This window comes from Suricata suricatta, chromosome 1 (genome assembly GCF_006229205.1).
Source record: "Suricata suricatta isolate VVHF042 chromosome 1, meerkat_22Aug2017_6uvM2_HiC, whole genome shotgun sequence".
NCBI classification, from domain to species: Eukaryota; Metazoa; Chordata; class Mammalia; order Carnivora; family Herpestidae; genus Suricata; species Suricata suricatta.
Window position 1 is genome coordinate 41,801,417 of NC_043700.1, and position 24,226 is coordinate 41,825,642.

At 49.2% G+C, this 24,226-nt stretch overlaps 1 protein-coding gene across 4 annotated transcripts in view; it reads right to left on the bottom strand.

Annotated features, from left to right (window-relative positions):
• Nucleotides 1–24,226, bottom strand: part of BIN3 (bridging integrator 3) — a 52,525-nt gene that overhangs the window by 15,152 nt on the left and 13,147 nt on the right. For 2 of the 4 annotated variants that reach the window (XR_003907883.1, XM_029937566.1), the window contains exons 2-6: nt 14,257–14,305; nt 7,576–7,616; nt 7,085–7,146; nt 4,037–4,173; nt 3,463–3,503 (exon numbers count right to left, since the gene is read on the bottom strand). Coding sequence is in view for 3 of the 4 variants with exons in the window: in XM_029937566.1 (XP_029793426.1) it covers nt 3,463–3,503; nt 4,037–4,173; nt 7,085–7,146; nt 7,576–7,616; nt 14,257–14,305 (330 nt within the window). In the remaining variant the exon portion in view is untranslated. Of the gene's footprint in view, nt 1–3,462; nt 3,504–4,036; nt 4,174–4,338; nt 4,455–7,084; nt 7,147–7,575; nt 7,617–13,614; nt 13,737–14,256; nt 14,306–24,226 lie in introns of those variants that run through there. The other 2 variants (XM_029937585.1, XM_029937577.1) reach the window with 2 other exon arrangements.

Here is a 24,226-nt window from a genome sequence, read left to right on the forward strand (position 1 = left end):
GGTATGGACAGGGCAAGAATGGGGCAGGAAGCAGCAGATGGAAAGTGGCAGGCACCACGGATGCATTCTGTGGGTGCCAGGCAGAACGGCCACCACACTGGCAGCCGAACTGTTCTGGATGCCCTCTGGCCCCAGGGAACTTGTCTTTTTGCTCACCCTCAGTTGTCACCTGGGGTTGATTTGCAGGGCTCGGATCAAAGGCACAGAAATGCCAACTAAATGCAAGGACTGAATCAGCTTACAAAGGCAACAGGAATCCCACCCAAGAGCCAAGTCCGGAGCCCAGAGGGGTGAACGTGGCATGAGTCCAGGACCACAGACTTCCATGCAATGCCAGGCAACCCTGGCGGACAGGCAGCGTAGGAGTGGGTGTTCCTACAGGATGCTCCTCAGCCTTTTGGAAGCAAGACTACCTGTGCCCTGCAGTTCACACTGGTCCCAGCTGCTCTGGGAGACCCTCCAGGAATATCAGTTCTTCACCATGCCAACTTCTGCTTTCCCAAAAGGCCCCCTTGGCCACACTAAGAGGTCTCAGAAGGCTTAGCTGTCTTAGTTCATTGTACATGGGTCCTGAGTCACTTGGCACCTGGGTGGCTTTGGGCCCAGGGCTTCAGGACTCCCTGGGGTAGACGCAGGTGGCATGTTCCTCTTACATTAAAGTGGGGAAACAGGCCAGGTAAGGAGACCAGATAGCGTGTTTGAGGTGGCTGACGAAAGAGTGGGGGCCCAGGGCTCTGCTGTCCCTGGCTCAGGTTACCACCTCACTGACCAGGCAGACACAACACAAGAGACTTGGCCGGTCCCACATGTTGGGCAGTGTGAGCACCGTGCTGGTGTGAGGATGGAAGCCATGTGGCGGCAGCCCTAGGTGTGGGGTGTCCAGGGTTCTCCTCCACCTTCCACTCCGGGAGGGAAGGTAGCAGAGAGGTGGGGATAGGTGTAAGCTGGTCCCAGAGTCTGGGTCCTCCCAGACACCCCCCAGGGGCCCTACAGAGGGGGACCCAGCTCTCCCTGAGGCATGATATCCACACTTCCACTAGACTGCCATAAAGAAGCCTTGGAAGTCGGACCCCTTCTGCTCTGGTCCCTCCTTTCTCCAATAATTAGCAGTAACATGGAACATGGAAGGTCCTGGGCCAGGGCCCCAGTACAGACTCCACCCTCCATACACAGCTCAAACCACTGCTTCAGCCAGGGACACCTCTGTCCCCTTCTCCTGAGCATGGACTGAGCCACAACAGGGGTTGGGGTCAGGCCTCCCCCCACAGATGGGGAAAGGGCCATGGGCTGACCGGGGCCAGCTGGGACTGGCTAGGACTGCCCGCCCAGTGCTTTCCCTATGTTGCAAAGGGTCACTTCAGCAGTTAGGGACCATCCTGGTCTTTCCTCCAGAGACTGCCATCGTGGCTTCTGTACCAGGTCACGCAAGAGCTCCTAAAATCTGTGTTGTGTCCACCTTCCAAAGAAAGCAGAACAGGTCTGGGCCTACACCACATCCTGCCGAAGCTCTGACCAAGTGATTGCCCTAAGGTTCAACCAAACTGCCCTCCCCCCCCTAGGGGGGTAAGCAGTGGGGTGAGGAGGCAGTGAGAAGGAGGAGGGAAAGGGGGAGGAGAAAGAGGCCGGCTGGGAGGTAGGCTGGGAGCAGCCGGCCCTGGTGGGGAATGCCTGCCATTCCTCAGTCTGTGCCCACACAGCCGGGATCTTCCACCCACCAGGAAAGGGAAATTGAAAGCATCCCCATCCGACCATGTGAACACAGCCCAGAGACCGGGGGGATTAGAGGCCGAGCCCCCTGGGGGGAGGCCGGGGGCGGCGGGGTGGCCATGTGCTGATGTTCTTCATCAGAGGACAGGAAAGCTGCAGTTTCCTGTTTCCGGTGCTGGGGTCCTTGGGAGCTTCCCTCCTGGCAAGAAGCGCAACAGGCAGGGCTGGTTTTATGTGGTTGGGGGAGATCGCGTGTCGGTTATGGGACAGAGAAGCCAGCCGGGCAGGCGGGCGGGCAGGCAGGCAGGCCCGGGGGCTCAGGCAGAGGTCAGCCGATCTGCTGTGGAGCCGGTGCCTGCCTCCTGTGCCACTCACCCACCTTCCTGGCAGGTGGTGGGCTGCTGGGGCGGTGGGAAGCAGCCGGGATTTCTCTCCATTTGGCTCTAGAAGGCAGGCATCAGATTTCAAGGCCGCCTCCTTGGTTGTGAAATCGAGATTGGAGTCGGTCCCCTAGCTCTCTGAGCTGGTGTCCCCTGACTAGCTCTGCCAGCCGTGGGTGTCAACAGCAGGCTCTGTGACAGCTCCTGGAACCCCAAAAGGCAGGGTTTGCTCTGCCCGTGGCCCTTCCCACCCAGCTGCAAACCCTCCGTCCTGGGGACTTGGTCAGAAAGCCACCAGCCATGGAGCCCCTGCTGCCACCTCTCTCCTGAACCACTGGCCTCCTCAGCACCCAGTTCCTCATGTGGCCCTGCAACCTGGGCCCAAGCAGGAGGTAGGGGAAGGGGCCCAGGGACGGAGAGGTGGCCGAGCCTCCAGACAGCCTGGCTGGGAAGAGCTTCCCCTGACCTCACCCCTTGGACCGGAACAGAGAGTGAAGAGCCCAATAACCCCAAAGCCAGGGGCTAGGGGACCCAAACCTGCTCTCTTCATCTCCCTCTGGGCCCTGATCCAGGCCTAATGGTAATTAGCAGAGCCTCATTACCCAGGCCGGTGAGGCAGCTGCCAGGGACCACCACAGAAGAGGTAATAAAGTGCAGCTGCCGGGCTGGAGCAGGAGTCTTTCTAGGTCAGAGCCAGTTTGGGAGAGGCGAGGGGGGGAGATGAAGTGATCTGGAGCTTCAAGGCAATGCTCCTGCCTGAGCACACACCCGCGCCCCTCCTTCCCGAATAAGCCTGTCTGATGTCTGATCACTGCCCAGAGCCTGCCTGAGAGAAGATGAGCCTCACAGAAGAATGTCTGACCCTGTCGGGTCTCAAGTCAGGGGACCTTCCCAGGCAGGACCCTGCTGCTGCGCCCTTCCCCATGTGCAGCCACCCCCACATCTCCAAAGCCGAGGGCGGCAGGCAGCTGCTCTCCCGGTGCGGCGGGGAGATGAAAGGCCTTGCTCGTCCTCGCTGAGGGCTGGCCAAGATCTCTGCTCGCTTCGTTCAGCAAGCTCAGGGTCCTCTGGCTCACAGCCAGGAACAGAGGGAACGATGGCAAAGTGACCACTGAGCAGAGGCTGTTGGTGGCGGCAGATCACAAGCACCGTGTCCTCACTGAGTGCTCCAGGGCCACCACGAGCGGCACCTCTTGGGCTACAGATCCCGTCGCCAGTGTCCCTGTTGAGTTTCTGGTCAGCCCTCTGTGAGTCTGGGGTCCTAGGCCGCCGCAAATGATATTCGATGCCCAGTCGGCCAGTTGACCTGCCTTTCCAGTAAGTGCCCCGAGCCTAGTTCCCTAAGGCCTGTGGTCCCCAGATGGCTGTTACTCACTTTTTTAAGGGTTCAATCACGGTCTTTTGGATCTGGTTCACCTGTTGAAAGAAAAGACCGAATGAATCAAATCTGAGGGGAAGTTGGACTCTTCCTAAAAGGGGAGGCTCACGTTCCTGAGAAAGGGGGCTGTCAGGCTGTCCTGAGAGTCCCAGTGGGGACGAGATGGGGCAGGGGCAGCCCTGACCCACAGCTGGAGCGAGGTGGAGAGGATGATGACAGCCAGGATGCCAATGACACCAGGGAGTACTGTTCTTGTTCTGGGTCAGTCCTCCTCCCGCCAGCGCCGCCTGCAGGCTGCTGACAGCCTTGCTCGGGGGCAGGCTGGGCGGGCAACTACGGAAGGAGGAAGGGCTCAGGGTGAGCAGAGTCTCCCTCGTGGTCTCACAGTGAGCGATAGGAGCTCGTGGGAGTCAGGGGAAGCACACGGCGCTGAAGGAGGTCCAGGAACAAGCTCATGGGGGTTGTGACATATACATGGGCTCAGAGCGCTGAGGGCGCCCAAAGACCGAGCACTGGTAAGCGCTCCATCTAGACAGAAGCCATGGAAGGGGGAGAGCAAGACCCCAGTTACCTTCTCCTGGTTGAAGGCGTCCATCCGCTTCATGGCCGTGTCCAGGGCCGTCACCATGTTCAGGAAGTCTTGGTCTTGCTCGCAGAGGGGATTGGAGAGCAAGTCCAAGGAAATCTTCACAGCAGATTTGGACAAGGCTGTAAAATGTCAAAGCTTGGTGAACCTATAAAGGGACAGGCTTCAAGGTTTTGTCCTCAGGACTCCTGCCCTCCCTCACTGCAGGAGCCATACCCTGCCCGCCACCCCAGCCACAGGCCGTAAAAGCTACAAAGTACCACAGAGCTGTAGTCACTTTTCCTTACCGGATGGTGTTTGTTCCTGACCATCCCAGGCTGCTCTGGGTAATCCTTTGGAGTAGTTTACCTTTTGCAATGACTTCATTTCCCAAACCCTGGATCAGAATCATTTGGGCAGGAAGCTGTAAAAAAATACCTACTTCTAGCTCTAAAGAGTCTAACTCAGTAAGTTTGGAATCCAGAAACATGTATTTTAAAGAAACTCTCCAGGCAGTTTGGACGTGAAGCCTGGTTTGGGACTCCTTCACGGATGAGGGTAACACACCGTAGGGGCTAGGAATCAAGATGGCAGGCTGTGTGGGCTGCATGGTTTCTCCTGCGACTACTCAACTCTGCCACAGACAACACCTAAAGACTGGGTGTAGCTCTGTTCCAATGCTGCTTTATTGACAAACCGAGGCCAGGTTTGGTGTAGCCAGGCAACCCCTGGTTTCAGTGAAATACATTCAGAAACTTGTTTTCCCCTGAGCCTCTGGAACTGGTACTGACACTACCGAGCAAGCATGGCCCCTTCCCAGTCTCCTTCTGCTGCTCTAGACTTTTGTTTGCACGTGATGGAGGCTGAAAGACTTGTACTAGACCAAGAACTCCAAACCTGCTGACAGGTTTCCATCCTGCCTTTGCAGGGTTTCCCATGCCCCCACTGTTTTATTCAGGGCTCATATAACCCAGGAGACATTTCAGGTAGTATATTTTGGCTCCATTTTACAGATGAGGAAGGTGAGACTCCAAAGAGGTTATAACTCCCTCAAGGTCAAACAGTTGCAAGTGCCGAGGCAGGACCAGACCCTCGACCCCCGCCGCCCTCCCCACTCCTCTCCTGGAGATCTGCCTGGATCCTGGCAGACCCTACAAGGCTCTGCTGGCGTATCTGCTTAGGTTGTTAAAGGTCTTCTCCTTTGGAGTTCTCCGTCCCATACAAGTTTTCGGGTCTCCATTGTTTGCAAAAATTTAAAAAAAATTCTAGAGGGGCAGGCAGAGAGAATGCAGAGGGGCATGTTTGTTCCATAGTGTCTGTACCAGTTTGAGGGTCTCAGGCGAGAAAAGGTTTGGAATGCATTTCCTACTATTTTATGCATTGAATTTGAGAAGGTAACACATCATGACTGTATAAACCACCAAGAAAGAAAAACAATGCTGCCCACGCTATCAAGTGTTATGGTGTATTCTTTCTGAGATGTTAGAAGTGAAACAATGTCTTTGAATCAATGAAATAAGGTCCACTCCAGTTAACATAGCCATGCCCCTGCCTTCTTGCTCCATATGGGGGTCGTAGTCCCAACCCAGCCCTCGCTCTCCTTGGGGAAGGGCCCAGTTCTCCATTTCCAGTGGGAGAAACAGAAACCTGGCGGTCCCACCTCACTCACGCTCCTGAGTAGGCCACAGTGGTGACTGGCTCACCTAGCGCCCCGTCCTGGATTATCTCGAATCTGGTAGCCTGCGCCGGTCACCCAGCAAATGGCCACAATATGGGAGAAGCTTGGAAATGTACACTTTCCAGAAATGTTGAGGCAATGGAGCCAAGAAACCTCTTTCAAATACGTGCAGTGACTTTGTAGGCTTACAAGCAAACATCATATGTAACTGGATTGGATTATGATATGGTCACAGACAGTATAATTAAAGGATAGAAACTTGGATAAAACTGAAGACGTTTTGGAAAAATTTCTTCCACTGCTTTTTAATATTTGAGGGAAAAACCCTGAAAAGTTAGGACAAGGGAGACCTCCTTCCCAATTTTCCTTTTCTTTCCTAAACCTCACACTTCAGGCCTCTGCCTCTGTTTTTGTTCAAACCATCTGAAGTCAATTAACAGTGTGGCATCTCATGGGGAGTTCTCAGTGGCCTTTGTGAATGCCGCAGGGCAGGGCCATCAGGCCTCCACTCTTGAGGACTGGAAGGGTGTGGCCAGCCCCCGCACAAATTGAGAGGCTGGTGGTCTTTGAACCTTAAAGAGAGCAGGGGTCTTGAACTCCACATGGGTCTCCAGAACCCTGATGCAACTTCAAAATGTAAGGGTTGACAAAGACCTAACAGGGACTGGTTGTGCAGACAATCTTGTTTGGGAACACAGGATGGGATTTTACATCTTGTCCAGAAAGCTGATTCTTCTCAACTGTCTGGAGCAGTGGTTCTCAGACTGGGGTCCCCAGAGCCAGCTGCCTCAGCACTGCCTGGGGGCAGACTGGATAATCTAACTCGTAGAGGGCAGGCCTTGGTGACTCTGATGCACCAACTGTGACTGCTTCAGGAGGGCCTTCTCTGCCCAGATTCTACTTCCTAGAAGAGGCCAGGAACTCTGGGCCCCAGGGGTCCCCCTTTTATTCTGATTTCTTTGCAGGGAAACCACATTCTCCACTTCATGGATCCCTGCTTCCAAAGCTGTTCACTATGAAAACACAATCTTCCCCTTCATCTGTGCTCTGACAGCACAGTCATCTGGAGCAGTACCAAGGAAAGGAAGCAATAGGTCACAGCCTCTCCTGTACTAGAAAGGCAGTGGTGAATGATCAAGATGCCACCCAGGTAACTGGGAACTGCCTACAAAACAGATGGGCTCTGTAATCAGACCCTCAGATCGCTGCACACGAAGTCTGGAGATGCCAGGGACAGTTGTGTTCAGACCCACCCGTGTCCTCTGGATGAGTAATGACATGAGGATCTATGCACAGACCACAGGAGCCAGCCCTAAAGGGATGGGGGGACAGAGGTGCACCCATGGGCCCGGCTGGCTCTGAGCTGTGCCACCTACCCAGGTCAGCATCGGTGCTCTTCTTCATGTCCTTCTGCAGCCTCCTCGTCTGCTCTTCCAGCCTGCAAGGCAGGGGCACAGGCCTGGGCACCTGGCATCGCCAGCTGGCTTCGGCCCCCTTCCTTCCCAACTACCTGAATTAGGCCCGGCCTGATGCCCTGGAAGGCCTGCCAGGAAAAGGGGCCCCTGCTCTGTGGAGAGTTTTCCTGCGGACTGAAGGGCCACTGCCCGCTCCACATGAGGCCAAGCACCCAAAGGCTATGAATTAACGACTGTCACAGAGCAGCAGCTGGGGGAGAATTTCTGGCAGGTTGTGAACTGTGCTGCCTTCAGCTCCCATAGCACTTACAGGGCAGATGAGCGGCCCACTAATGGCAGTGCCGGAAGGGGCAGTGTGGGACCTGAGACCTGGTGGAAGGCTCCTTCCCTTCTCCCCCGACTGCCCTTCCCTCCCCCCACCAGCCTCCATTCTTCTGGGGTTTGACACTCACTGCTGCAGTTTTCCATACTCCCTTTCAAAATCTCTCTCCACCTGTAACCAAAGAGATAATTCAATCATCAGAGAAATGACAACACGCTGGAAAAAATCTGCCAGCCTACTGAAACTCCCTCCACGCCCTCCCCCCAGCTGCAGAAAACAACACAGTCCAGTTCATACAAGCACCAGCAGATCGTTAACGACACAGTATCCCTCTGTTCCCAAATTAATTAAGTGTTTGATTCAGGGCACAGGACTCCCCTCCCAGAGGGGCCAGGCAAGTAGCAGCGGACAGTGGCTCTGTTCCTCCACCATAGGGAGCCAGGTGCTGGGCTGTCTTCTCTCTCTTCACCCTCCCTTTGTGAGGCAGGTGAGGTGCTCAGAATGTGACTGAGACTCACAGTGGGGAAGCAGGCGTGTCCCCTCCCACTCCTAGCCCTGGTTTCCTCACAGGGCCTACCAACTGTGAGGTTCAGGATGGACCAAGAAAGATCCTGTCTGCACGGTCTGTGGGCTGGGAGGTACCAAGCACAAATACTATGACTATGGACTCCAGCAAGGCCCTCTTAAAATTCCTGATAAGTTATCAGATTTCCCCAATTCCAGCAAGATTCACATCAGATGTGTGTGAGTCCTGATCCCAATTCTGCCATCTGCATATCAGGTGAAGTCAAGAAAATCACTTGCACATCCAGTGCCTGAATTTCTCCATCCGTCACATGGGGCCCTGGCAATGGTCTCTCAGGAGAGTGGCCTGCGAGGTATGTGACATCTGAGAGCCTAGAGGAGGGGACGGAAGCCTGTCCCGCTTCCCTTTCGCAGAGGCAGCAAGGGCTCTCTCGGGCTGGCGTGCCGAGCTTCTGGGCTGAGGCGCTTAAGTACGAGCAGCTAACATTCAGAAGGTGCTCCCCGCGTGCTTCTGTGAACATCTTCTCCCTCACCACTGCAAAGGCACTTGTAGCCCTCACAGCACCAAGCAGCTCCCAGGACAGAGGGGACGCATGCTGCACAAGCTCACACCACTAGTGAGTGGCAGAGAGGAGATCTGGGCACAGTCAGCTTGGTTCCAAGGCACACGCTCTTAATGAGCATTCTATCAAAGGGGGGAAGGGTATCTGCTGATGACTTAAATCCACGACCAAGAAAGGTGCCTTCTTGCTGCTCCCCGAGGAGCCTGCCAGTGAGAGCCCTAAACCCTGGTCCTCGCTCTCACAGCAGGCCCAAGCTCGCGGAGCCCACAGCTGTGGGAAGTGTCAAGGTCCTGTTGTTCTCTGCCAGTGCACCCTTCCATCACTGTGCCCCATGAAGGAGCATTCTGAAAACCCCCTGAGCCCACACGCATGTGCATTTAGGTGAACTCAGCATAGTCACATAACAGCAGAATGTTACTCAGGTCAATTATTTCATGTTACAAACGAAGAGGACGAAGGCCAGAGACACGGAGGGACTTATGTAAGGACACGGGGCTAGTCAGAGGCAAAGCAAGGCTAGAATTCAGACTCCTAGTTCAGTACCGCCTCCCTTTTTAAAATGACATTCAGTAACCCACAAATGTTTATTGAGCACCTATTAAGTGCAACGCATTCTGCCAGGTGTGAAGGGTGCTCTGGGGAATAAATAGATGCTGGTCCTAGTGGGGAAGATGAAACAAACACACTTATAACCCAAAGCCCTGTGGAGGACAGGGGTGAGAGAATGGCCTGGAGAACCTACTTAGCTAAGGTCCCAGGGCATGACCATGTGTCCTTTTACTTTCTGGCCCCAGCACCTGAGGTCTGACGAACAGAGTTGTGAAGTAAAATTCACCATTGGTATCCCCCATCCCACAGTTTTTCCTCTCTTTTCAACAAACCCCCTATTTCTCCACCCAGGAACCCAACATTTTCATCATCGCCTTCTTTATGATGCATCAAAAGCTGCTCTTAGGAGGAAATTCAAACTTCGCTCCCACTAAAGCATATGCTCCTGATAAAAGCTTAACGTGCGACCTGTCCCAGAGAACGTGTAGCTGGGCAGGAATCAAAGTCTCAGCCAAAGGCAGTTAGAGTGTGTGCAGCAAGGCACGCAGGAGATTTGTTCTGGGGCAGCAAGGCCTCACCTGGGCCCAGCAAGCCCACGCTGAGGCGGTCTAGCCCTTTCTCCACGAGCACCGTTGAGGAAGGTGGTGGACAAGAACGAGCAGAGACGGAAGACAGATGAACTCTGATACCAGCTGTGCAGCATCTTGAGTCACAGGCACTTTTCTATAGGAGCGGGATAACTCCATTCGGCCCTTCCCAGGGAAGATGTCCACTGGCTGCCAAGGAAATGGGGTAGCAGTGTCTGTCTCCTTGGCTTGTCTGGAGGATCACTGAACAGTCTGTGTAGAGCACAGGGCTCAGTGCCTGGCCCGTGGACAGGGTTTCCTTGTTCTTCTCCTATGCACTGTAGCGCTGGGGAGCCCAGAGCAGTCTAGGGGTGCAGACTGGTCTAAAATCCTGTGGCAAAGCACAGGGTCAGTCGATAGCTACGTGAACGCTGATTTGGGCTAAGCCTGGATCCTGTGCCCAGGGGCTATACCTGGGCCTCCCTTCACTGGACACATCACCTCTCTTACTTGATAGAATGTGATGGCTGAGCAAGGTCTTTACATATTATAAGTATTCTTTTCCAAAAAGATGAAGTTAAGGATGTCTTGGTCAGAGTCCAGCTTTCCTGAAGAGGAAGAACCACGCAGTGTGTGCTCCGAGAGGGTGGTGGGCATGGATAGTGCCTGTGAACCCACTGGTGCTACGGCCGTGGCTCCTGGCTCTCTCTTTGCAATCCCCGAGTATGCCGCTGTGTGTGTGGGATGTCAGAGAGCACCTGGTCCCCTGGCTGGGACTGCTTGGACTCGCACGGAGAGAGCGAGCGACTGCGGGTTTCCAACTGGGCTGAAATACTCTGGTTGGTGAGCCGCTTGAGGTCTCACCCTGGCAGCTGAGAAGTATGTCGGGTGGGGCTTGGATTCTTCTGCCGCTGCTCACGGCCACGTGACCACTCGAGATGTTCATGAACATGTCCCCCTTCTGCCTCTGGCAGCTCAAGCTCACTCTCCTCCCCTGGGGAAAGATCCAAGGCAAAACCACCAGGATTCTGGCCCCTCAGATACTGGATAAGGGAATAAAGAGACACCCTGGAGTCCCAGTCAAGGTATCTCCATTCTGAGGGAAGCAGCCAAGCATGAAAGATCTGAACATCTCTGAATGCTTGATGCTTCTGCCAAAAAGGCGATTAGCCCACAGTCAACAATGCAAGTGCAAACACATGTGCACGGCTGTCAGAGGGTCAGGGCGGGCCTGGCGGCGAGGTTAGCGCAGGGGGACTGAGCACCAGACAGCCTGCTGCTCCCGTCATTCTCGAAAGCTCAGGGTGGAGGGGTGAGACTGTGCTGCTCACCACTCTACTCCCAGCGCCCGGGGTCAGGTTGGCACAGCAGGAGTTAGTATTTGTTAAATGAGTGGGCTGAGGTCCTGTGCAAACTGATACTTGGGATGCAGTGAAGAAGGAGACCGGCAGACGGGGCCAGGGCTCCAGCCTTGGCACTAAAGCCACATCGGATCAGAGCTGGGGCAGAAGGCACAGTGGGTGTTCGAGGAAGGACCTCTTGGAGGGGTGCTTGGGGCAGAAAGCAGCTTCCCCTCAGTACGTTACCACAAGATTAAATGAGCCTGAGAGACTCTCCACTTTGCAAGTGGAGATCTTTCTCAAGTGGAGGCTCGATGTGGCAGGACGCCCTTCTGCCCTGACACTGTGGCATGCCTACCTAGCTAGGAGTCCAAGAGCATGCTTTCCTTTGTGTGTGAGACCCTGCTTCCAAGAGCTCTTCCCTCCTCGAAGGTTATGGAAGGGGGAGCAGCTGCTTTTGGCCAGCCCCAGCATGCTCTGGCTACCTTCTGGGGCTGGAGGGGCAGGAGGGGTGTAAGCAGAGGGTTCAGATTGGGAGGTGGGCGAGCTTTTGTCCCTCCACCTCCATCCCAGTGGCCAGCCCCTGCAGAGAACATGCCATTCCCTCGCCAGAGCCTTGACAACAATGGAATTCGTGTTAATAACTTGGGCGCAGGAGAACAGCGAGAGCAAACACAATGCTTTCTTTGTGTCTGACAGTTGGGTACCTTGAGCCAAAAACCTCCTGAAACTCCCTGAAGATAACATGAGCGTTTCTTCCCATGACAGGGGCGCCATGACTTCCAGTCAGCAGGCAGCCACATCTGCGCCTCCGATGGTGTCTGGGCAAGAACAGCAGTGCGTCACCACTGTCTGGGGGTCGCCGGAGCTGCCAGAACGGCTGCCTGGGTTCGGCTTGTGATGGGGGCCTGGAGGGGCTTGTGCGGCTGAACACAACGAGACTTCAGAACGAGACTGAAGAGGCAGGCTCTCGCTCCCTATATTTCAATGCCTCTGGGGAGTTGAGGGAGCAAGTAACTTCCAAACCCCAACTCGGCTTTGATTCCTTGTGAGAGATCAAAGGCCCGGCCTACTGTTTCCTTGTACTAGGGGATCCAGCTGCTTGGAACAGGCTGAGTCCTTGGTGGTTTATAAAGAGTCCAAGCAACTATCTTCCCATAAGGTAGTTAGTGTTTGTTGAGGGCTCACTGTGTGCTGGACGCTGTATTAAATGATTCATACACATGACCTCATGTAAGACTCATAACACATCAGCGGCATAGGTACTAGGATCCTCACTTACGAGGGGGAAAGTCAACGCTCAGAGAGGGTCAGAGCCTTGTTCAAGGTCTCATACAGCATGTGGCAGAGCCAGTGGGAACCCAGGCAGGAAACCTACCAAATCTGGCTTCTTAACCCCCACTTGGTGCCCAGTCTGACTGGGGGAGCAGATTCCAGAAGTCAGAGGACTACAGTTCCATCCCAAACAAGACAGATGTGAGGAAGGAAAGAGGGAAGCCATGGGCCCAACCGTGGGCCTGTCTGTAAGGCCATCCATAGGTGCTGGGATTGTCCATTTGTCCCTCCTCTGGGGAGACCTTGCCACTCCTCAGATTTTTAAAAGACCGAGAGATCTTTCCACCAACAAATTGGCAAAGAAGCTAGAAACTAAATTCCAACCAATACTTTTCTGTGGAGAACAACGGCTATCTACAGAGGTAAGGGTGTGGGGAGGGTTTTCTGTTTGTTTGTTTTTTGGTAGTGAATGCTGGGAATAAAAGACCCTCCTCAAAACCACTTCCCTTTCAGATCTGCCCTGGATTAAACTCTGGAGAAACAAAGCCACACCTTCCCACTTCCTGTAGCCGGCTAGAGCCCAACACTTACACACCCAGATTCTCTGCGCTTCAGCTGAGAGCCCCCACAGATGGTTAGCCTCTGCATGGGAGGTAAACTCTCTGTCTGTCCTCACTTGCCTGCCTTCACTTGAAAGAGGAACACAGCCCATTTCCTTTTAAGTGGCCTGCCTCTGGATTTTCCAAAGACTGAGCCATTGGTCAGATGTGTGCTGAACTTTCCTTCCTGCCAAATTGAAGTAGTTCTGAGTTCTGGGCCAAGGAGGGCCAAGGTTATTAAGACAAGGAGAACTGTCAGGGGCTCCACCAGGCTGACAGTCGCTGGAGCTGTTGCAATGAGAGACACCATACACTTAGGGTTTCCTATGGTAAAACCAACAGCCTGCTTAGATTTGGGGCTGAGGGAGTTCAAGAGGCCATTCTTGACTAGAATTCCCGAACCTTGGAAGACGGTCACAGCCTGAGTGAGGCAGCACAGGCAGTGGGATGTGCATTGGACAGAGACTCCCATTTGAAGTCCAATTTTAGCTTGGTCCATATTAGGGTTGTTGTTGTTGTTGTTGTTGTTGTTTTGTTTCCTTTGTTTTAGTGAGCACACATGAGTGTGGGAGGGGGAGAGGGAGAGGGAGAGGAAGAGAGAAGCTCAAGCAGGCTCCACATCCAGAGTGGAGCCTGAGCCTGGCCCGGGGCTAGATCTCACGACCGCAAGACCATGACCTGAGCTGAAATAAAGAGTTGGATGCTTAACTGATTGAGTCACCCAGATGCCCTAGGATTAGGTTTGTTACAACCTGAGAAAGTCACAGTGACTTCGTGGCCTTGGTTTTCTCGTAAGGAAAATCAGGTTGGACTAGATGATCCATAAAGGGTTTCCAGCTCTAACTTTCTATGAATCGATGATTCTGCTCCGATTCTGGAGATAAAATAGATAGAAATTGTGGGCTATCAAGGGGGTAGGATTCAATTATGCCCTCCTGCTGACTCTGGGTCCTGGCTAAGAGTGACCATGGCAGGGGAGAGAAAGGGAGCCAGGGCCTCCTGGAGAGCTTCCTGGTCTTCACGCAGCCTGAGGGGGCTGGAGAGAATGGCCTAGGATATGTCTTGGGTTTCAGGAGCCCCCTAGGAAAGTGCAGAGTGCCACGCTAGATCGCAGAGATGGGCTGTGCAGAAGCAGTGGGTCCCTCCTCAACTGTCACCCATCTCCTCTACCTGCCCAAGGATGGGGACGAGCTCAGGCTGATCTGTGGAAGGAAAACATCCTCCAGGCCAGGAGGCTCCCGCAAGCCCCACTCTGAATGAGGTCCCAGAGCGACACAGCTGGGAATGAGGTTCTGCCCTCCTAGCCCCACAATGTGCTGAGTTAAAGCTCTGGTTCTCTGCAAAGACTCTGGGAGACAGACGGAGTCTCAGAATGGAAGAATTGGGTTACTCACTGTTTTGGGGACAATCTGTTTCTTGGGCTGTCCAATCTTGAAAGGAATCCTATGAGAGAAAGAGACAAAGAGGGATTTTAGGAGAAACAGGGAAGGATGTAGCTGAAAAGAATAGATGAAGTCAAGGCCACTTTTCCCCAGACGGTAAAGAGCACCAGTGGCTTGTCCAGGCTGGGCTCTGGAGGGTGACCTTCCCATGGACGGTGTCTGATGGAAGTCCTGGGCACCAGCTTCTGCCCCAGAGCATCTTTCCTACTAGTACCCTGGTGTTGAAACACATTGCAAAGAGGGGAGGAAAGGGGAGACACCACAGGACTGACAGTCATTGTAAATCTATGTCCTGAGGAGCTGCAAAGTCAAAATTACAGGTTCGCTGGGGCAGCTATCATCCTTAAAAACAAGCATCTGCACCTGCATTAGGTGCTTTGCTACTTCTCTATAGAGGGACTTCTCACGTGGCTGGAGAGAGATGACAAACTATAGGGCATTAAAGGCCCAGCCAGGCTGGGCTATTTCCTTCCAGTGAGAAGTGACATATCTGAAAAGAGGAATCTGAATCTAGCCCAGGTCTGCCCTCTGCACCTCACAGTTCCCCACTTGGAAATGGAAGGCAGTTTGGCATAACAAAAGGAGGGTCAAGGATCTAGCCCCTAAACCTACCCCCCTCTCTACTCTGGGTGGAGGCTGCCCTCTGGCAGGTAATGAGGGCCCTGGGATTCATTGCCCACTCTATGAAAGGACAGGGTTAGACTGATAATTCAGAAGCTTCCTTGAGGCAGGGAAAATTCTGATTCTAAATCCTGAGAAGTGTGGCCCTGCTAGGAGCAGACACGGCGCATGCCAACTGCTGGAGAAACGGAGGCTCCCTGGGGTCCCCAAGGTAGCAGTGAGTGAAGCACCCCTGGGATCAGCTCAGGGTGCAGGGAGCAAGCAGGAGAGCCCTGAGGGGACGGGACAGCTCCGGGTGCTCCCTCAGTGCTCAGGGCGCTGCAGCCCCTCCCATTCAAAGCTCCCACTTCCACTGCTGCACCCGCCCCTTCCCTCCGCACCCCTCTGCCCAAGCCTGCTTTCTCTTGGCCCAAACTGACCAACACTGTTGCTAAACCCAATGGTATAATTAACCACCGATAATAACCCCAGACACCGATCCGGCAGAGGATGGGCCAGCCTGAGTCACAGCGGTTTAAATTTAATTTCTGGAGGACATCCTGTTTATTGTTAACCCAGCCTGGTAATTTGGGGAGCGTTAACCCTTTGGGGGCTGGCTGATTCACGTGGCTTCTGTAAACAAATAATCAGTGGCTATATAATTATATAATTAGCAAAGAAAAGGTAAGCTCTGGAACCGAAAAGGGGAGAAAGGGCGAAATTGCTCTTTCCCTCCCTCAGATCTAAAGAACAGAGGGTGGGGGAGCTGAGCTCCGTAGGCCCCTCCTCGTATCCCCAGTTACTTTTCCCAAAATCCGGGATTGGAGATGACTGACACAACAGTTTCAGACAGTGAACAACTGCCCTCAAGGACTATTTTGGTAACAGTGTAAATGAGGTCCTGGTGGCATTGAGCAAAAATTGAGCCTGTTCTGCACGAAGCATGTTGCAGGATAATACGCTCTAGACCAGGAATCAGAAAACTGGTCTCTGCCTCTGACTAGTTTTATGATGCAAACAAATCATGATCTCTCTGAAGCTGTTTCTTTAAATTTTCTTTTAATGTTTATTTTATTTTTGAGAGAGACAAAACATGAGCGGAAGAGGGGCAGAGAGGGGGAGGGAGACACAGAATCCCAAGCAGGCTCCAGGCTCCCATCTGTCAGCACAGAGCCCGACATGGGGCTTGAACTCACAAACTGTGAGATCATGACCTGAGTCGAAGTCAGCACTTAATGGACTGAGCCAGGCAGGCACTCCTGGAGCTGTTTCTTAAACTCTAAAACAAAGGAGATGGAATAGGGGGTCCCTTCAGCACACCTAAAACTTGAATTCTAAACTGAATCTCTGTTCCAGGAACATGGCGGCACGATGAGAATTCTACAGAACTCTCCAAGTGGTCTTCAAAATGATTCTAACTTGGAATCTAGTACTACAGACTAGCTACAAAGGAATCAGGAACTTAGATGCCATTATTTGTGGTGCCACAGCCTCTCTAAATCTTAATTTGGAATCACAGTATTTTTAGAATTGCAAGTTACCATAGAAATTGTTCCAGTTCAACCCTCTCATTTTGTAGATGAGAAAACCAATCTGGAAAGGTCCAGTGACTAGCCCAGGGTCATTCTGCGGGTTCACAACTGAACCAGGAGTAAACAATCCACTTTTCTCTCTGCTACTCCCGGTTTCATGCTCTTTCCCATGAATGTGTTATGTTTATTTGAAGGAACTAAGGAAAATCATCTGATCAAAATACCTAACCTTACAACACTGTGGAATTTCAAAGGGGCTCACTGTTCTTGAAAAGACTGGGAATCTAAGGAATGAGGAGGGCAGCATTATCAGGAGGAAGGAGCCTTGTGCTGAGCTGTGTTTCTGCACAAATGACAGGTTACATGTATCATGTTGACTGAGTATAAAATGTCACTAATAATGCCAGCAGGACAACAGGTAAGGAACCTGGACTGTCCAGGGCAATGGGGACATATGGCCACTCCACCCACATGGAATGCCTTCCCTTCTCGCAGCCTGATCAAAGCTGTTCTCAAGTCCAACACCTTGCTAACCTTCTTCTAAATGTCTAAGACTTCATTTGACATTGAAAAAGTCCACCTTTTATAGTTAATTGAAGTTTAGCCATTTAAAAAGTAAAACATACTCATCAGAGAAAACTTGGGAAATACAGAAAAGTGAGAGAGACAGACAGAGAGGGAGAAAGGGAAGGAAAAGAAGGAAAAGACTAAAACAGTGCAGAGTCTCCAATCTAAAGATAACCAAGGCTAAGGTTTTGGTGATAATTATATTTTAAAAGTTTGCAGAAAGAAAAAAATCTGAAGCAAATATGCCAAATGTTAATAGTGGTTAATTCTGGGTGGTAAGTGTGTGATTACTGTTTTCTTTTTTGCACTTTCCATATTTTTCAAATAACCTAAAAAAATCTCTTGTTTTTTTCCTTGAGTACAAAAATAACACCTGATCAGTGTCAAACACTTGGAAAACATGGAAACACACACACACACACAAAATAAGAAACAGTAACACCCTGAATCTGTGTGTATATACATGGACGTGTGTATATATGCATATTTATATAACTTAAAAAAATAAAGGAAATGTATCATAAAGGCTTCCATATGCCAAGATGTGGCTGTTGTCAGCCTGACCTAGTATTTTATGATATATCTCTATTTTATTTTTGTGATCCACACCACATTTTTGTGATCATTTCAACTGTTTCACATTTTTCTTCTATTATTAAAAACTCTAATAGCTAAATCTCTGTGTACATCAAGGATTAGTCACATAGGATAAATTCTTAGAATTGGAATTTCTGGGTCAAAGAATATATACATGTCCAAGGCTTTGATACATTTGCCAAATTGCCCTGGAGGCAGACTGAGACAGTTTACATTTTTCAAAAGACTGAAATAGTTTACATTTTACTACTTGCTCTTTGGACTGTTTATCAGGATTTTTTTTTTTTTTTTCTGGCTTAGTGTTTACCTTTCCCTTTTGTGCATGTGTGTTTAGGGCACAGAAGCTTCTTATCAGTATGAAGACAAATCTTTTCCCTTTACTGTGTCTTCTTTTGGTGTCACAGTGAGAAGAACTGCCCCCCAACATATAAAAATTCACTTCAATCTATTTTATTGGTTTCCTTTTATTAATCTGAGCTTGCTTTTATCAAAGTTACATGGGTGTCTAGTTTAATAAGACAAGGTTTGTTAAGTGAAACATGAGGGCCTGCCCTCCCTCCCTCCCCCTGCCCTAATCTCACTTGCCCAAGACAAGTACTTTTTGACTCTGCTGGCTTTTTTTTTTAATTAAAAAAAATTTATTATTATTATTTTTTTTACTTTTGAGAGAGAGAGAGAACAAGCCAGCGGTGGAGAGGCAGAGAGGCAGACACAGAATCTGAAGCAGGCTCCAGGCTCTGAGCCGTCAGCACAGAGCCGGAAGCGGGGCTCAAACCCACGGACCATGAGATCATGATCTGAGCCAAAGTTGGATGTTCAACTGACTGAGCCACCCAGGCACCCTTCTGCTGGCTTTTTTGACATTCACCTTTGGATCTCTAAATAAAAATGCTTCTATTTCTATCTCTTGTTAGGTTTTAGGCACTAGCTACTGACTTTTTTCCTTTTGAAAGGGGAAGATTTAAGGAAACCAACCGACCAACCTCTTGCAGGCTTCTACCCCTTACAAAAAGGCACATCTGCATCTCCTCTTGATACAGTTGCGTTTTGGTTAGATCAATACTAAGTAAACTACTAGGAGAAGAATGTGATTCCTTGTCCCTCCTGTATGTGGCAGCCAACAGATTTTTCAGCCTCAGCCAAACCTTAGAAGGCGGCAGAGCTCTGAGCCCAGCCCCACAGTGAAGCCACGCCCAAATTCCTGACCTGAAGAAACCAGCACTGTTGCTTGCAGACAGTAAGTTGTGGGGTAATTTGTTATACAGCAATACATAATTAATAACACTGCATGATTTTGCTCCTAAAATTGTCATTTCTCTTTCACGTGTTGAATTTTCTATGTATTTATTGTCTAAATTTACTCTCAATACAGTCATACGTATCAGGTATTCACTTCTTGAAGCGGTGTCAGAAGCAGCCTCCAAGCTGCTCAGGTGAGCAGCCTCGGCCTCTAGTGTATAGCTGGAGGCCCAGTCTAACCATTCTCCTGCCTCCTGTGGATTCCTTCCACCTCTCATAGTATTCTGACACCTGGAATCCAGGTCTTCTTCTTTGCTGGTTTAGTCCTCGTTTGGGCAGAGGAAAAGTGTGTGAGATTACTTTTTGAGATGCTGCATAACCAAAACCGTTCTGCTCTGCTGCACACCAGTTAGTCTGACTGGGTATAGAATGTAGGTTGGACTTCATTTCTTTCAGAATCTCATGGACTTTGCTTCCCTGGCTTCTCATTTTCCAGTGCTACTGTGGTGGTAAAGGCTAAAGCACTCTGAATTTTATCCTTTGTAGGGAACCTAGCCTTTCTTCACGTAAGCTTCTTGGATCATGTTTATTCCTGCTGGTGTCAACTTTCACAATGATGCCCCTTGTGGGTCTGATTTCACTCACTGTGCTGGGGTACTCACCAAATTCTTTCAATGTGGCAATTTGTAATCTTTCATTCTGGGATTAAATAAACTCTGTTGTGGCTCGTGTCTTCCCCTAGTTTCTCATTTCTGAAATTAATTTACTTTTAATTTTTAAAGTTTATTTATTTTTGAAGGAGAGAGAGAACACAAGCGTGAGAGAACAGAAAGAGAGAGAGACAGACTCTGAAGCAGGGTCCAGGCTCTAAGCTGTCAGCATAGAGCCTGATACAGGGCTTAAACCCACAAACTGTGAGTTCATGATCTGAGCTGAAGTCAGATGCTTAACCGACTAAGCCACCCAGGCACCCCACTTATTTCTGAAATTCTTGTAATTCCAATGCTGACCCAGCTTGGTTGCTTCTCCAGTGTCTTTATTTTTTTAACATTTCATATCTTCTAATCCTCGTAAAGTTTTCCATTTCTGCTATCATATTTTTAATTTCTGAGAATTCTTTTTAATTTTCAGGATGTCCTCTTTTTTTTTTTAATGGTATTTATTTCATGGATGCCTTCTCTGATAGTCTTAATGATAGATTTACAGAAATTTTCTTCTTCCTTCAGTCTCAGTTTCCCCTCAAGTTGTTTTCTGCTTTTGCCTGCATTTCTCATGCTATACACTCCCCTTGGGTGAGTGGTAATTCTTGGGTGTCTGCTCACAGTCGTGACTGGAGACAGGATTGCTGACTGGAAGCTGTGAATGCTCAGATACTGTCTGTCTTCTGTGTAGAGTGGGGAGCCCCTGACGGTCAGTACCTTTACTCCTGGGCAGCTAAAATTTCCTAGAGAATTCTTCAGGGTCTCGCCATGGGAGTTGTTCCGAGAGCTCAGTGAGTAGAAGAGGGCATGCGTGCACATGCGTGCAGGGGTCATGGGGGAGGGGGAGGGTTGCCCGGCACTCCCCAGCATTCCTTCACTTCACCCTCCTGCCTTCAGATCTATGCCTTACAGTGGATCTGATTTTGTGGGCCTGAAGCTTACGTGATTTTGCATGCCCTTTTAAAGAAAAAGAATACAAACTTACAAATATAAAAATAGGATGGGGCCCCTAGGTGGCTCAGTTGGTAGAGCATGTGACTCTTCATCTCAAGTTTGTGAGTTTGAGCCCCATGCTGGGGAGGGGATTTAAGAGATTACTTAAAAATAAAATCTTTTAAAAAAATTAAAAAATAGGCATGAAAGTGTTTATTTGGACAGAGAAAAGATAATAAATTACAAGTTATAAAAGCTGACAAATAACATGAACATCAGAAGATCAAGAACAACCTAAAATTTTTATTAATCATCTGCCTGACACATCTCTGTATTCATTTCCCCACATTTTTTGGCTGCGTAGTCTGTGATTGCCTCTTCGTGTGACACCAAGTGGGTAACATCATTTTCTGAGAGAGAAAGGAAAGGTAATTCAGCCTTTCCTCTAGAATGGTTGACTAAAATTTGTTTTCATTACTGACAGTTTAGAAAAGCTTTTTTTCCCCCAGCTTACCAGTAATATATAAATATAATAAAAATTTTGCTATAAAATTTAGGAAAAGCTCATGTTTGTTTCATAAATAAGCTGTAAGATTTCAGGACACATTTCAAGTTTTCTTGTATGACTACTCTTAACCACCATCTGAATGAATGGGGGTAGCCAGCTTATCTGTCACTGATGTCCCTGGAAGAGGGCACACAATGAGTTTTGTCATCTTCATTATCTTTCATATTAAGAACTTTAAATGTTTTTATCAATGTGTTCATATGATTTGCTTCTCCTCTTTATTAACTAGATTATCAAACCATCGCTCCCATTTAAAACTGATCTTTCTCTTAATGAATTACTAGGTTTTAATACGATTTGAAAATGTTTTGTTGCAGTTTGATTTCAGAATAAGATTTCTTGATTTAACTGCCCACCTTTGTCACTCTTCTTTTGTGTCCCGTTATTTTTTACTCAGTTTTCCCCAGAGTTTTTTTTTTCTTCTTTATAAAAAATTTTTCACAGCCTTATTGATACAATGCTATATAACACTGTGAAAGACATACAACTTTTTTTTTTTTAAATTAAGCTCTATACCCAATGTGGGGTTTGAATTCATGACCCTGAGATCAAGTCACATGTGCTACTGACTGAACCAGCCAGGCACCCCTTTCCCTTAATTTTTAAACACACTTAAAGATGACCAAAAGAGGTACCCTCTGTATATTTCCAACTCAGGGATCTGAAATTTCTCATGGTTTTATTGAAGTTTTCAAAAAACATCTACAAATTGCAGCTAAAACAGCCTATTTCCAATTCAAACCTTCAGTCGCATCCGGAAAAAGGCCTAGGCTATTCCGAAGCTGCCTGACAGGAGGGGTAGTATCAAGCAGAAAAAGGAGGAAGCGAAGGGAGAGGTTTTCTTAACTGAGTGCAATATAAATACATTTTTGATGTTTGCAAAAACACAGGATCACGTGAACACAACGGCTAAGGTTCCTTTGGGGCCTTGGATAAGGTCCATGCAAGCAAGGGGCCCTGGAGCCTAAACGTTGTTAGTTTTCACACAGTAAATCCATCTTTGTGTGCCTTGCATAGGAACTCCCTGTCTCACACTCTCCAAGGTGTGGGGCCCCTTCATTCTTTCACTAGGGTGAGGCAGGGACCGCCTCCCAGGGACAGGAGAGTTGGGAGGAGATGACAGGGCTCTAAACTTACTCAGAAGGAGCTTCCAACCAGTCCCGTTACCTGAGCACCTGGCTCCGCCCCACTTCTAGAAGTATCTAGTGCCACTGATTACTGACCCCTTGAGGATTCTGTGATGTAAGTCATGATTGCTCTTGGTTTTCCTAAATGACAGTTTAGGATCTGGCTTTCTTGGAACTAAGTCAGTTACTGCATGAAACTGCATTCCAATTCCCAAATGCTATTGATGTCTCTATTCTCCCTGAATTTGTAGATCTATGCCTTAAAAAAAAATCACGTTACTGTGCTTTTTTGTGGGATTTGTGAGGGAGATAAATTAGATGTACGTATTCAATCTGCAATCTTTGCTTGGAAGCTGGCTTATTTATTAACTTTTAAATAACAGCTTTATTGAGGTATAATCCACACACCATAACATTCATCAAGTGTACAATTTGGCTGTGTTTAGTATACTCAGAGAGTTGTGCAACCATCACCACGACCTGATTTCAGGACATTTTCATCGTCCCAAAAGAAACTCCTTATCTATCAGCATCCCCCCGTTTTCTCCTCTCCCTCCAGCTCCAGGCAAACCATTAATGTACTGTCCCTATGGATTTGCCTATTCCGGACATTTCATATAAATGGAATTATACAGTAAGTAGCTTTTTGTGTTGGCTTCTTTCACTCAGCAAAATGTTTTTGAGGATCATCCATGCCATGGTGCGTATCAATCCTTCACCCCTCTTTATCACGGAATAATATTCCATTGCAGGGTTAGCCACATCTAGCCACACATCCACTTATTCAGTTATCCATTCACTGGGTGGTGGGTACTTGGGTTGTTTAACTTTTGGGCCATTATGAATGCTGCTGCATGAACATTTGTGCACATGTTTTTGTGTGGACATGTGTCTTCATTGCTCTTGGGTCTATACCTAGGAGTGAAACTTCTGGGCCATATGGTAAGTCCATGTTTACCCCTCTGAGGAGCTGCCAGACTTCTCCAAAGAGGCTGTGCCATTTTACATTTCCACAGCAGGGTAGGGAGGTTCTGATTTCTCCACATCCTTACCAACACTTGTCATTGCCTATTTTATTTTAGCCACTTTGGTGGGCATGGGCTATTTCATTGTGGTGTGATTGGCATTTCTATAATGACTAATGATGTTGAACATCTTGCTTATCAGTCACTTGTAGGTCTTCTTTGGAGAAACATCTATTCAAACCCTTTGCCTATTTTAAAAATGGGTTGTCTTTTTTTTAGTTTTCTTTTAGACATTTGTTTATTTTTGAGAGATAGACAGATCATGAGCAGGAGAAAGGCAGAGAGAGAGAAGAAAAATCTGAAACAGGCTCCAGGCTCTGAGCTGTCAGCAGAGAGCCTGATGTGGACCTTGAACCCATGAACTGTGAGATCATGACCTAGGCTGAAATTGGACACTTAACCAAATGAGCCATCCAGGTGCCCCATATTTTTTTATTGTTGAGCTGTAAGAGTTCCTTATCTATTCAGGGTACAAGTACCTAATCTGATATATGATTCACAAATATTTTCTCTCATTTGTGAGTCTTTCCCCCCACTCTTTTAATGGTGTCTTTTCAAGCACATTTTAGGTTTTGAAGAAGTCTAATCCATTTTTCTTTTGTTGTTTGTGCTTTTGGTATCACATCTAAGAATTCTTTTCTTTTTTAATAGTTTATTGTCAAATTCGTTTCCATATAACATCCAGTGCTCTTCCCCACAAGTGCCCTCCTCCATTACCACCACCTCCCTTTCCTCTCCCCCTCCTCCTTCAACCCTTGGTTCGTTTTCAGTATTCAATAGTCTCTCAGGTTTTGCGTCCCTCTCTCCCCCCAACTCTCTTTCCCACTTCCCCTCCCCTTGGTCCTCCATACGTTTCTCCTGTTCTCCTGTTAGACCTATGAGTGCAAACATATGGTATCTGTCCTTCTCCTCCTGACTTATTTCATTTAGCCTGACACCCTCGAGGTCCATCCACTTTCCTACAAATGACCATATTTCACTCTTTCTCATTGCCACGTAATACTCCATTGTGTGTGTGTGTGTGTGTGTGTGT